General features: G+C 38.0%; 3 protein-coding genes across 3 annotated transcripts; 2 read left to right on the top strand and 1 right to left on the bottom strand.

Moving 5' to 3' along the window:
* Positions 1–25: 25 nt before the first annotated feature.
* On the bottom strand, positions 26–2266 carry LOC140801349 (probable ascorbate-specific transmembrane electron transporter 1). The gene is made up of 4 exons (XM_073156424.1): positions 2024–2266; positions 1223–1271; positions 903–1102; positions 26–397 (listed from the first exon to the last, which is right to left on the bottom strand). The coding sequence occupies exons 1-4, from the start codon at positions 2162–2164 to the stop codon at positions 92–94; spliced, it is 696 nt and encodes a 231-aa protein (XP_073012525.1). The 5' UTR covers positions 2165–2266; the 3' UTR covers positions 26–91.
* A 1947-nt stretch (positions 2267–4213) lies between these two features.
* On the top strand, positions 4214–8371 carry LOC140801479 (uncharacterized). Its single transcript, XM_073156633.1, has 6 exons — positions 4214–4580; positions 6419–7035; positions 7151–7343; positions 7449–7513; positions 7618–7828; positions 7918–8371. The coding sequence occupies exons 1-6, from the start codon at positions 4416–4418 to the stop codon at positions 8254–8256; spliced, it is 1590 nt and encodes a 529-aa protein (XP_073012734.1). The 5' UTR covers positions 4214–4415; the 3' UTR covers positions 8257–8371.
* A 286-nt stretch (positions 8372–8657) lies between these two features.
* LOC140801480 (tubulin beta-1 chain-like) lies at positions 8658–11500 on the top strand. The gene is made up of 3 exons (XM_073156634.1): positions 8658–9250; positions 10218–10487; positions 10575–11500. The coding sequence occupies exons 1-3, from the start codon at positions 8857–8859 to the stop codon at positions 11252–11254; spliced, it is 1344 nt and encodes a 447-aa protein (XP_073012735.1). The 5' UTR covers positions 8658–8856; the 3' UTR covers positions 11255–11500.
* The last annotated feature ends 2419 nt before the right edge of the window (positions 11501–13919 follow it).

Raw genomic sequence — 13919 nt, 5'->3', positions numbered from 1 at the left:
AACAAAGCACCATAAATTCACTACATTTGCACAAAACTGAGATCCTAAATAGACATTAAACAACGTAGAAAAAATATCATTTTCTACATCATCAGATGTCATCAAAGTTGTTGGCCTTCTCCTGCAAGCGAGTAGGAGTCACGGTGGAGATGACAATGGATGCACCTAAGAGAATGACGACTATGGCGGTGAAGTTGATCAACAAGGCTTCCATGCCATACTTTTGGAGCATACCCGAGCTCTCGAGGAAGGTGAGTTTTTCAAGAAATCCTAACTCAGCGTTGCCTACTGCTAGGATGAAGACGAACAGCCCGAATAAGACGTGCCAAGGAATGAGAGATCGTCTTATGGATAGCGTGCCTCCCGGATAAAAGAATGTGGTAAATCCGAGAATCCACTGAAAAGAAAATTAAAAGAGAACAAGATAAAAAAAAAATGTTAGATATTATTTATGTACATATAAATTGTAATTTTAACATTATATAAATTATTCTTTTGGACTCCTTCTATTATTAAGAAAATATTCATTTTATATCACTACCAAAATTTAAACTTTATTGTAAAAGCAAAACAGTTCCTCATTTTCTAAAATACATTGCAAAAGTTGTGATTTAGTATATAAATTAAGTGTATATATTTTTTATAATTAATATTTCTTATATTATAATAAAATGCACATAATTTATATGTGCAATATATACTAGAGTTTATTATTATAAATTAAAACTAAATAAAATTATATTACAAAAGCTCCAAGAGCTACGAAAAATATAATTTAGTCAAGCAAAAAAGGAGTCATGACTTATTTTTATACCTTACTTATCCCTCATTTTAAATCAAATTAAATTTTAAAATAAAAAATCAAATTATGTGCAGCATTAAACACAAATTAAATTATTTACCTGAAAGCCATATAAAGAGATAGTGCCGAGTCCGACCCATGAATGCAAACTATAGAGATTTTCAATTCCGCTCTCGTTGTGAAATTTGAAAACAGCATATATACCGACGCAACCAAGCACAAGAGCAATTGCATGAAGGATCAAATGGATCAGCTTTTTTGCATCTCTACTGCAAGGAAGAGCTTTGTAGCTCATTATTCCTGCAATTTATTGGAATTTTTTTGCAAAATAGATGATTAGAAACACTGCAATTTTAGTATTTTTTATTACCTCGAGCGTCTTAAAAAATAAAAGTGAATTAAGAAGATATATAAACTCACCTTCGCCACCCATGATAATAAATCCAATTAGCATTAGAACTGGGTGGACCTGAATTGCCAAACAAAATATGGTTAAATCAAACATAAAATTTTATACTTTGCACCCCGTTTTTAGTTTTTTTTTACTGTTACCTCCTTATACTATAGATATTTATTATTTGACCCCTAAGTAGGTAGGTCAAGTCTTCTCAGGATTCTACTCAACTCGGATTTGGTGTAAGTTCGGGGTGAACTCTATAAAAAACCACTTAACCTGTGGATGAGCTCTAGAAGGAAAAAGAAGAAGGGAGAATTGCATTTCACACCTCGTACTTTTAAGAATTTATTAGAGTCCCATGTTTCGGACTTTTATTCTTAGGTAATAAATGTTAATATGATTATTTTGCTCTAAGAAATTAAATTAATATAATTATTTTGAGAGTAAATACGCTGGAGTAGAGTTTTTTTTTTTTTACATGTATAAGCCTCTAAAAATCCCTTATTTATGTATACATCCCTCTGAAATCTCTTATTATATAGGTACCCTTTAAGGCCTTTGTTTTTGCATAGATACCTATAAAATTTAACCAACAATTAAATTTTGATCTATTTAATAATAAATAGATAATAATAGTCATTCTTTTTTTTTTGGATACGCTGCTCTCAAATAAGAGAATCTATGCCAAAAAAAATAATTAAAAAAAGAAAACAATCCTTGGCTGCAGCAAGTTCCTGCAACCAAGCCTGCAGCAATCCAAATTTCCAACTCTATAATTCTACAGACCGGAAGAGAAAGAGAGAGAGGGAGAGAGAGAGAGATACGTTAAAGATGAGTGATTTGTTTGTGGAGTGGAAGGCGAGTCCTCCTCGGAAGTGGATGCACCAAACCAACACCAATATCGCTGAGACCAACGCTAGGACGTGCGACACGTATGTGAACATCTCCATCTTCGTCTTCCCCATCTCTGTGTGTGTGTGTGTGTCTCTCTCTCTATCTCTTAAAAAGAAAAGGAAGAAGAGAGAGTTGTTTAATTAATGGAGGGAGGAGGGGGTTCGGAAATGGTTGCTCCTCATAATCTCTTTTTAACAGCCAACTACTGACCATTACTCGCCCGCCGATGGATTGGGTGCGGCGGGACCTCGTGTCCACGAGTGTCTTGCTGACGTCGCCGGGGCCGGGATCGCAACTCCAGTCCACGTCGAATTGATGACTCGAGCCCACATCGGATGGCTGATTGAAGTTGAGCGCCATGGCTCAGCCCAAGCCCGGCCCATATTGGCTGATTGAACTTAAATATGGGCTTTAAGTTTAGCCTTAAATATAGCCTAAACTTTGAGGCAAAATGAAATGGCTAATGACGGTGATGAAAAACATCTAATAATAATTATACCTCTACTAATTAAACGAACTTATCAATTTAGCCAGTAAAATAAAATAAAATAAAATTAGTAAAGTTCTTTTTAAGCGCGCTCATATCCCCACCTTCCTCTCCTCTCTCTTCTCCCCCATCTCATGTTAGGTCTCGAGGGGCAGCATCGATGGATCTGTTTGCCGACTTTAAAGAGGAGCTTCCGCCTGCGGCGATCGAGGGCGATGAGCGTCTTCTTCCAATTCCTTGTCTCCAACCACGACCTCGAGCCATTGGTCCGGTTCGCCTTCCCCTAGCTCTAGTTCAAGTTCTACCACTTTGGCTTAAATCGGATCCAAAACCTCATCTCCACCTCGGTCCGCCGCTCGGTTGTTAGTCGTACTATTTCAATACGGGGGTGACGGTGACGGATGTCTAGGTACACCCAACGGATTGAGAAGTGGATAGAGATCCACAAGGCCGATCTTGTCTAAGAGATGGGCTCTTTGCCGATATTCTAGCACTTGTTTGCAGGACACGTGGCACCCATCGAGCATAGGTAGAACCAACACGACGGGAACGGCCTCGCCCCCACCCCCCACACCCCACGGCCAATAAAAAAAAAAAAATATACAGTGGTTAACCATGGCCAGCCAATTATTGGTCGCAGAAATAACTTAGTAAAATTATGAAAGGAAGATATCACTTGTATAATATCTTCAATGGTGTTTTCCATGTTCCAACTGTCACTGCCATTGTGTATGGTATGTATAAAGACTTGCGAGTCAGTTTTTAATCAAGTGAGTCAAGGCTGCCATTAATCTTGTTCCAAAACGAGTTAACAATAATAGCAAGCATTAAATTTCTTCATCTTCTTTTAGGACAATTATTCCTCTCATTTAACCATAGACTGACACGGTATGATCCCAAAATTGGTTAGCCTTATCACATTCCAAAACTCACACACACACACATTTATAAATATATATATATATATATATATATATTTCAATGTCATGTTTGCAAATATAAATCGCTAATAGACATCCCTGCTTCACAAGTATATTCTTAGTCAGCATTCGGTTTGAAAGTGAGTTTCCATAGAAAAGTTCGAACTCTAGGGCCACTATCAACTCCTAAAGAAGGGTCCATTTAGTATCTCTTGTGAACTCAGTGCTCTTTTTCTTCAAAATACTATAATTGTCATTAAGATAATAGGATAAATTTTAAATTATTAAACATGGATAATATACGAATCTCACATGTTCTACTCTTGTTTTTTACCTTTTATTTTGTTTAAAAGACAGTTTGATTTAATGGACACACTAATCTTTTCAAAATGGCATGAATGCCATGATATGGGTATAGTAGTCATGTTGCTAATGATTGCTATGAGGATATCACTTCCCATTTGTTTTAAGAAAAGATTAGGAATTAAACATCAATTAATTACTCCTCTCTTTGGTTGATCTCGGATTTGGGGCACTAAACTGCAGGACTTCCTGATTGATCTGCATACTGCATTAATGCAAATAAAACCTCACTATTTTACCTTCTAGATTACAACTATCGAATCACTTAATTGCGAAACTTCGTATTATTGACTTCAAACTTCAGCGTCACAGATTCCTTATTTAAGAATATGTCGAGAAATAGCTCGAATAGACTATTCCTCCCACTTTATACATATAACTTATTCTCTTTATAGTGGCTTAAACAAATAGAGAATAGAGAGAGTGCTCACGTTATTCAACTTGCATGAGAGAGAGGCTACTTCCTCTGCTGCTCTTTATCGACCCTTCTTTCTACTACTCTTCGTCCCGATAGGGAGAATATATAAGGGGTCTCTACTTATCTGAGAAGGTATGAAGGGGTGGTTTGGTTCCGAGGGGTTATTCGAGGACTTATCCGAGAGGATTAGGAGCGGAATAGCGAGCATCAAGTCGTCCTCCTCCAAAGGAATTGGCTTCGTTATCTTTGCTCTTTTTATCCTCGTGGTTTTGATCTCCACGAGGTGGATCGACCGAGTTGTAAGTCCTCCTAAACGTCTTCGTTTGATTTGATTAATTTGGTTTAATTCCTTGGATTAAGATTAGTTAAAGAATTTAACATAGAAATGAGAAATCCGTTTGAATCCTTTATAATTTCAGTTCAATTTGCAAACCAAGGTAGGTGAGGAGGGAAAATTTTGTCTTTGCATTTATAGTCTCCTAATTTTTATATTTGCTTAATTTTTTTTGTCACAATCTTTATTATTATTTAAGAAATAGAATTTATATACATAAGAATTTTTTTTTATTACTTGAGGCAATTACACTTAGATCCCTAAGTTATGACCTATTTTTGCATGGACCCTTTATTTATTTTAGGATTTGAGTGCCTATATTTTTTTTTTTTACTTTTAGTTTAGTGCACATAATTTATATATAAAATTAACGCAAGAGCTAATTATTGTTAAGGGTGTAAACTATAAATATTTTATTTAATTGAGGGCCACTAGTGCTGTTCCATTTTCATTTAAGCCATCATTCGCCGAAGAAGACTACTTTTGGTCACTTATGACAGAAACATTAAAACGTAGATAGTCTAGGAATTAATGGAGTTTTAGATTAGGCTCTAAATAATAAATTTAGGATTTTTTTTTTAAAATAACACCTCGACTCTCAGCTATTTGTAGTTCCATCCCTCTTTTTGATCTACAATTTTCGTTTCACTCTTAATTCTAGACTACGATTTAACTCTGCAAATGATGTTAGAAAAATATTCTTGAATTCTTTTTTCTACTGTATAGAAGCAAAATTTGGGTATTTTAAAAGATAAAGTTAAAGTAATGTGTTAGAGCATAAAATCACACTAAAACACAGGGTCTTATTTGAAATCTTTTTAAAAGACTTTATCATAGAAATCTATCTGAATCCTTAAAGTAATAATTTAGGAAGGAGAAGTTTCTAAGTCAAAGATAAGTGGGGTTGCTGAGGTCCAATTTTGGCCACACGTCCAAGGGTCTTAAGATGCTAATAAAAAAGATATAGGAAGAGTAATAAATAGATTACTGGGTATAATTATATTAGAAGAAGTGTACCCCTTTCATTGTCACAATCAACAACACATTGCCCTTGATTTCTACAACGTCACTGCCAGTCTTCCATCAGGAATTCAAGACTTTGCTCTGATATCTTGACAACTGCCACAAGAATCTATGGTGAGAATTTTAGGTGGATTGGGATGATGAGATTATCTATTGAAGTGACATAATCTTTAGCCTTCATGGGCCATTTGATTGTTTTGTTTCTGTGACTCATCAAACAGAGAGTCAATGATTAAAACCCAGAGCATCATATTCAATTTGAGAGTTCATTATTCTATCTGAATTTAGACATACACCAACGTATTAATTATATATATTTAATAAATTTAATTATCGATCAATTTGAACAGTTTGAATGATAGATATGATACAATGACACAGATAGAGCACAACCAAGGGTTGAAAATTTTGATCTACTATGCATAGAGTCAATGAGAGTGGGAGACTTTTGTTGTGTGCTATGTGGGGGCACTAAAAACTCCACAAAGTGGTCCAATGTCCAAGCAATAGCAACAGGACTAGGTTTATAATTCTAGAGAATTGGATATTTTTTTTAAGTTAAATAAAAGAAAAGGAGGGGAAAACTTAGTAGTTTAGATATTTTTAAAGGTATGGTATATTATATTAGAGATGTAATATAAAAACGTCTTTCATAGTATAAGCTTTTCTATAGTTTTTTATGCAAATATATAACAAGCTATTAATTTTATTAATTCTTGATACCTTAGTTTACAAACTGCTCATTAATTGTATCATGAAGTAATGAATTCTTGCATGCAGCCTTACGTAATAAGCAGTATCAGTGGCAGCAACGCCGTTGCGAGCAAGCAGTACTTCCATCATCACACCTCTCCAAACTCACAGCCAATTACACTCAGATGCCCACTGAATGACACAGTCAAACCAACGTGCAAGAGAAGAACATCAACTGCAACCTCTCCCTCTCCCTCTCCCTCTCCCTCTCCGTTTTCGTCTCCTAGCTCTTCCTCTGCTCTACTATCCTCGCCCTCCTCTTCATCCTGCCCAGAATACTTTCGCTACATCCACGAAGATCTCCGGCCGTGGAACGCCACCGGGATCACAGTCGAGATGGTGGAGAGGGCGAAGAAGCACGCGAATTTCCGGCTCGTCGTGCTCGACGGCCGGGCCTACGTGGAGCAATACAGCAAAGCATTCCAAACTAGGGACGTCTTCACTCTCTGGGGCATAGTCCAGCTCCTTAACCTATACCCCGGCCGTGTCCCGGACCTTGACCTGATGTTCAACTGCGACGACATACCCATCATTAGGTCTTCCGACTACGGCCCATCGAAGCCGCCACCGCCGCCGGTCTTCCGGTATTGCAAGGATGGAGCCACTCTTGACATCCTCTTCCCCGACTGGTCCTTCTGGGGTTGGTAATATACGTCAAAGTTTTTAACACTTTCGAATTAAGATTATATAATTACTAGTCTAATAAGTATATATATATATATATAATTTTTTTTTTCTTGGTGGGGGGGGATCTATTAGGCCAGAAGTGAATATAAAGCCATGGGTGAAATTGGCAGAGGAGATCAAAGAGGGGAATAAGAGGATAAAATGGGAGGATAGAGAACCGTATGCCTTTTGGAAAGGCAACCAATGGGTGGCGAGGACTCGGCAGGATCTATTCAAGTGTAACGTCTCCAACGGCCGGGAATGGAATGCACGGCTCTTTACGCAGGTACGCACGCGGCTTCACGGCTCGTTTCTTTGTTGAAGTCGGCGACGACGAGTTGTTGCTTCGGCCGGTATAAAGCTGAATTCGGCGATTGGGTGGATGTTGTAGGATTGGGAGGGTGCGAGGCGAAGTGGATTCAAGGGATCAAACCTAGCTGACCAATGTGACTATAGGTATTCTACTTTTGGACTTTGACTAATTGCCGAAAAATTGCGAATTATAAATGTGTGAAAATATAGGGTGTAAATTGTAAAGCATTGATCCATAATGTTGATAGATATAAGATATACATCGAGGGACGAGCATGGTCGGTGAGCGAGAAGTACATCTTGGCGTGCGATTCGCCGACGCTGCTGGTCAACACTCCCTTCATGGACTTCTTCTCCAGAGGATTGATGCCAATGCAACATTATTGGCCAATAAGACCGGACCAAAAGTGCAAATCCATCAAGTTTGCCGTCGACTGGGGCAATAAAAACCACAAAATGGTAAGCTAATTCTTGCTAATTATTATTATTATTTTTTTGCAGCATAATACAATAAGTGATGTCCCATTTTGATTTGATTTGATAAACAGGCTAAAAGTATAGGAAAAGTGGGGAGTGATTTCATCCAAGAAGAAGTCCAGATGGAGTACGTCTACGACTACATGCTGCATCTTCTAACCCAATACGCCAAGCTCTTGAGGTATAAGCCCAGAAAGCCAGAGAAAGCCACCGAGTTTTGTCTTGAATCCATGGCTTGCAAAGCTTCAGGGTTGGTGAAGACTTTCCTGACGGAGTCCATGGCGAGATCCGTTTACGACTCGGAGCCATGCACGATGCCTCCTCCGTTTGATCCGAAAGAGTTGGAAGAGATAGCAGAGAGGAAGCGTAAGTCCTTGAAGCAGGTGGAGATGTTGGAGAAGAGAGATTAGTTTGGGAAACTTGGAAGATAAATTTGTACTACTTTTTGCAAAATTTAGGGCTCATATCCTGATAGAAATAAAAAATAAATAAATAAATATATATATATACCAGATTCTAAAATCACAACAATTTAGTTATGTGAGCAAAATCAACCTGCATCAAATCTAAATCCTCTTATCCTATTTAAAATATCATATCTTTAGCTAATACCACAGAGTCACGTATACCTATGAAATATCCAGAGAGAGAGAGAGAGAGAGAGAAGAGAACAATGGCACAATAGATATATTGGATGGAAGCGAAACCCTAGCAGAGAGCACTGGTAGGGCCGGTCCAAAAAAAGGCTCCCCCAAATTACCATTTCAAAATTCGAATTCCGCCTTAAACGTAAACTTTCCGTTATGCTGACAGCGCATCGTCGTTAAGAACACCCTGTCACGGGCAAACGGCAGACAGATAACCGTTAACTTCGCCCCCTTTTTATTTACTATTACCATCCTCTTCCCCACAAGTAGTCGCCTTCTTCCATTTCCAGATCTCCCTCTCTCTTCCTCCTCTTCCTCAGATCTCATCTCGATCCCGACCGCTCACCGTCCGATCTTGTCGAGATGCGAGAGATCCTCCACATCCAGGGCGGCCAATGCGGCAACCAGATCGGCGCCAAGTTCTGGGAGGTGGTGTGCGCCGAGCACGGCATCGATGCCACCGGCCGCTACGGCGGTGACTCGGAGCTCCAGCTCGAGCGAGTCAACGTCTACTACAACGAGGCGAGCTGCGGCCGGTTCGTTCCTCGCGCTGTGCTGATGGATCTCGAGCCAGGGACGATGGACAGCCTCCGATCCGGTCCCTACGGCCAGATCTTTCGCCCCGATAACTTCGTCTTCGGCCAATCCGGTGCCGGGAATAACTGGGCGAAGGGCCATTATACGGAGGGAGCGGAGCTCATCGATTCCGTTCTTGATGTGGTCCGGAAGGAGGCGGAGAACTGCGATTGCTTGCAGGGTGAGCTTTTAATTTAGTCGTTAGATTTTTTTGATGTATTATTGATGATATTTTTTGTGTATTTGCCTGAAGAGAAATTTGTTGCTTAGTTATTTATAGTTGTGATTCATACGGTTGTATTTTAGTTATCATCCCTGTTTCATACAATGCTAACATTCTAGAAATAATGTCTAGCTGTGCATATGGGTGTGTAATCACTGATGGTTTGTTATCATGGTATTATATACATTAACATTGAAAAGGAAATACCATTAGGTACTCAAGCTGAAGTTCTTTTTATTTTTGTTTGATTGATCATACCTTATGGTTTTGCACACTTTAGACAAACTCAGAAGTGTATAATCTCGGATGCATCTTTATTCATTTGTAGGAAAAATGAAAATGCTGGCATGTTGCCTATAATCCGTTTATGTTGCATAAGCTTTTGTGTTACCACAGAAGTTTGCATTTCTTGCAATTCATTCTTCACAAACATTTTTATTGCTGTTATGCATGATATTGTATATAATATTCACTTGCGCCTCTTTCAATTAAGTCATAGATGTCAAATGTAATAGTAAAGAGAGAGTGTTTGTGCCTTTAGTTTTATACTTTTGCTTTTGGAGTCATCTAAAATTAGGCTAAACATGAGAATGTTTGCCAATTAGTTGCATTCATTATTAAATTGTTAATCTGTCGTTGAGGATTCTTTTCTTGATTGCTGGGTACGGCTATGTGGTTTCTTACATGACTGCAGTATTGTTATCTATTCTCCTTCATTTTCTATAGTTCTATGATAATTATAAATAGATGATAGGAAGGAGTTGATTAGTTGTGTCTCAAGTATTCTCTTTACTAGTACTGTCTGTGGGTTTTGGGATCATCAATAGAGCTAGATACTTCAGAAAAACAAGATAATATCGGTAGATGTTATAGCCTTCTTAGTATGAGGTATTGCTGATGCTTTTCTTTTCTTGGTTTCTTTCAGGGTTTCAAGTTTGCCACTCACTAGGAGGTGGAACTGGTTCTGGCATGGGCACACTGCTCATTTCAAAGATACGGGAAGAGTACCCTGATCGCATGATGCTCACATTCTCTGTCTTCCCTTCTCCAAAGGTGTCTGACACAGTTGTTGAGCCTTATAATGCTACACTCTCAGTTCACCAGCTTGTTGAGAATGCTGACGAGTGCATGGTTTTGGACAATGAAGCTCTCTACGACATATGTTTCAGGACCCTTAAGCTCAGTACTCCAAGTTGTAAGTATCTCAACTGTGGCCTTCCTTTAATCAATTGAATTGTTTCCATGGTGTCTGAAACATAACATGAAACACCTTGAATGGCAGTTGGTGACCTCAATCACCTAATATCAGCTACAATGAGTGGAGTTACATGCTGTCTGCGCTTCCCTGGGCAACTCAACTCTGATCTAAGGAAGCTTGCAGTGAATCTTGTCCCCTTTCCTCGCCTTCACTTCTTCATGGTGGGGTTTGCTCCTCTAACTTCCCGCGGATCGCAGCAGTATCGCGCCCTCACTGTACCTGAGCTCACCCAGCAGATGTGGGATTCCAAGAACATGATGTGCGCTGCAGACCCACGCCACGGTCGCTATCTCACTGCTTCTGCCATGTTCCGTGGTAAGATGAGCACCAAGGAGGTGGATGAGCAAATGATCAATGTGCAGAACAAGAACTCATCCTACTTTGTGGAGTGGATCCCAAACAACGTCAAATCTACAGTGTGTGACATCCCCCCGACAGGGCTGAAGATGGCATCCACATTCATTGGCAACTCAACATCGATCCAGGAGATGTTCCGCCGTGTCAGTGAGCAGTTCACAGCTATGTTCAGGAGGAAGGCTTTCTTACATTGGTACACCGGTGAAGGTATGGATGAGATGGAGTTCACTGAGGCAGAGAGCAACATGAATGATCTTGTGTCTGAATACCAGCAATACCAGGATGCAACAGCTGATGAAGAGGGTGAGTATGAGGATGAAGAGGAAGGTGATTATGAAGAGGCTTGATCATCCTCCTCTTTTGGGTGGCACATCTCTTATCAGATATATCTTGCCAATTTCTATTTTATCGCTTTGCTGGTTTCCTTGTTCTTTTCAATTGCTTTGTTGATGTGTCTCTAGTTTAAGAAGCAGCAATTCTTAGCTGCTTCTGCTTTGATTGTACTGAAGTAATTTTGGCAAGACTGCAGTTTTGGAATGTAAGGATTTGAACCTATTGATAATAGGATGGCTGATGTCTTTGATGTGCCGCCACCATTATGTTTTTATTTCCTGGAAGGCTTGTCTTTAGCTTTTCATACTTCTTTTCTCCTTGTTTGTATTTGCCTTAAATACTACTGCAAATGTGAGGTGGCTTTACTACTTGCTAAACAAAGGTTAATTACAAACTGCTTCACTAATCATATAGAAACAGTGGAATGTGATGACATTAACCAAATAGTTGCTGGAACTATTCTGCATCTATTTTGAGAAGCCGAGTATCATTTTACTACCATCGCATGAGTTACTATTTGCAAATCAAATTCAGCACGGATGGGTTATGTTTGCATGAAATTGGTGTGCATAATATTATCATTCAACATTTGCTGCTGAGGATCGAGCTGTTCTTTACGCCTCCTGTCTCAAATATTTGAATCGTGACAGATTCCCCAGATACTTTCAGACATCCTCAACGGCGTGGGAATGATTCTTACCATTGATGACATACTCTTCCATATTATACAATTTCTAAATTGTAAAGTCGCATACGTAGGCCAGAAAGTCAATTGCTTTCGTAACCGTGTTGATTAAATTTGAAAAAAGAAAAAGATATACCAAGCCCAAGATAGTCAATACAAAGAGAAAGGTCTCATCTTCATGAAATCTAATTTAGGAGTTGGAAACACTAACAAGTAATCTTTCAAGGGTTTGGAGAATTTGTAGGAATAACCAACCATCATCCATGTAGGAAGTCATCAGAGGGATGGAGACAGAGAGAAACCTTGAGCTGGGTCTTCTTAATTTAGTAGCTAATTAGAAAATTATTAACAACTAGTAAGTATTTCAAGCAAGTATTTGCTGGGTCTTGTAACTATTTAAATGACGGCAAATACGTTTAACAGAACATAACATGCCAATTAAAGTATCTTATCTTTGATATTTGTTGGGCCGATCACATTGTTATCTTTTATTTTATCTTTTCTTACAAGTACTTGTACATCAAAATATACAACTCAGCCTCTCTATCTCCTTTTTTTTGTGGTCAAATAGCTGACATTCATTCACACACAGAGATTAGATGTCCCCACCGATGATATTTGTCAAGAAGCAACAAAGTTTGCTTGTAAAAGTATCTAATATTTAATAAAATTCTTGTCGGAGTGCTGCTATGTATGCATGATTTAACTTATTATAACCTGTTCTTTGAGAGTAATGGTCATTTTATTTATCCTATAGGTACAATGGACATGCAAACAGTGGATTAAAACCTAATAGTTGTGTTTGTTTTGTCACAAACTCTAAGGCCCATTAGGACCAATTTTTTCTTTTTTCTCTCCAGTTAGAAAAATAATTTGGGGTTCCTTGTCAAAGCTTCCTACTACTAGCTCATCTCAAAGGAGCTAAGCAAACTAAACTTTTTTAACAACAATTTCACTTCAAAATAGATTCTGTTTCAAGTCATTTACCTGCCTCTTTTCTCTCCCATGAATGGTATTACCATTCATGTAATGAAAACAACATGTTAAATTATTATTTTCACCATAATAAACAGAAAAAAAAATTCCCAAATTTCATGACGACCATACAGGTATGGTGATGATTTTTCTTAGCAAATTCATCCCTAATTTAACCTTCTTTCTATGAACCTTTCTTTTGGCTCGCCTGTCAAGTGTATGACTCACATCATTTAGTTTTAGTTTTATTCTGGCGGAGAATAAATCAATCTTTTTTTAAGGAAAATGATGTGTACCGTAATTAAGGAGACAGCACTAACAATTAAGCCAATCACCTATGTCTCTATTTAATAATTTCCTTTTGGTGGAGGTATCACATTGCAACATTTACTTACAGGGTATATGCTTTGAGATATTTCAATGATGCTTTTGAAAGTACTAAAAGAGTTTGGAATTATGCGTCTGTTTGAGAAGACCATAATCAAATTTTGTGGAGTTAGTCCTTGTCACTGAGTAACAAATAATGACATGCATGACAACTACTAATTAGAATTATTAATTTGCTTGGTAATTTATATGGAATCAGTTTTCATGATAACATTATGTTAAAATGAGAGGAGTTTGTTTATTATAGTTTCCTAGCAAATTTTTATTATTAGGAGGCCAAAAGGATAATTGGGTCAAATTTCATCAATGATGTCATGAGTAACAACTATAAATTAGGGTTTAAGAGTAACTCATTTCTTTTGACATTTCTCTCTTTATTATTTTCTAAGTCACTTAATTAAACCTAAACAAAAAGTCCATTTTAAAGATATCTTTATTTACTAATGTCTCATTTTCTGGAAGCAAGTTGGGGTCGACGTTGCTTTGGAAACAAGAGATTCTAAAGTTCCCAAAAATCTGGAAAGAAGCAAACTAGTCTTTGGTGTTTGAATAAGTCAATGTAAAAACGAGAACAAAGTCGTAAATTGTATTAAAAATTGGGCCACGTCTACTAGTTGATAAGAGATTCTAAG

The sequence above is a fragment of the Typha latifolia genome, chromosome 14, assembly GCF_019914945.1.
Source record: "Typha latifolia isolate L0001 chromosome 14, TyphaL0001v2, whole genome shotgun sequence".
Classification (NCBI taxonomy): Eukaryota; Viridiplantae; Streptophyta; class Magnoliopsida; order Poales; family Typhaceae; genus Typha; species Typha latifolia.
Note: the sequence above shows the minus strand (reverse complement) of the source record. Positions and strands in the feature narration are given on the sequence as shown.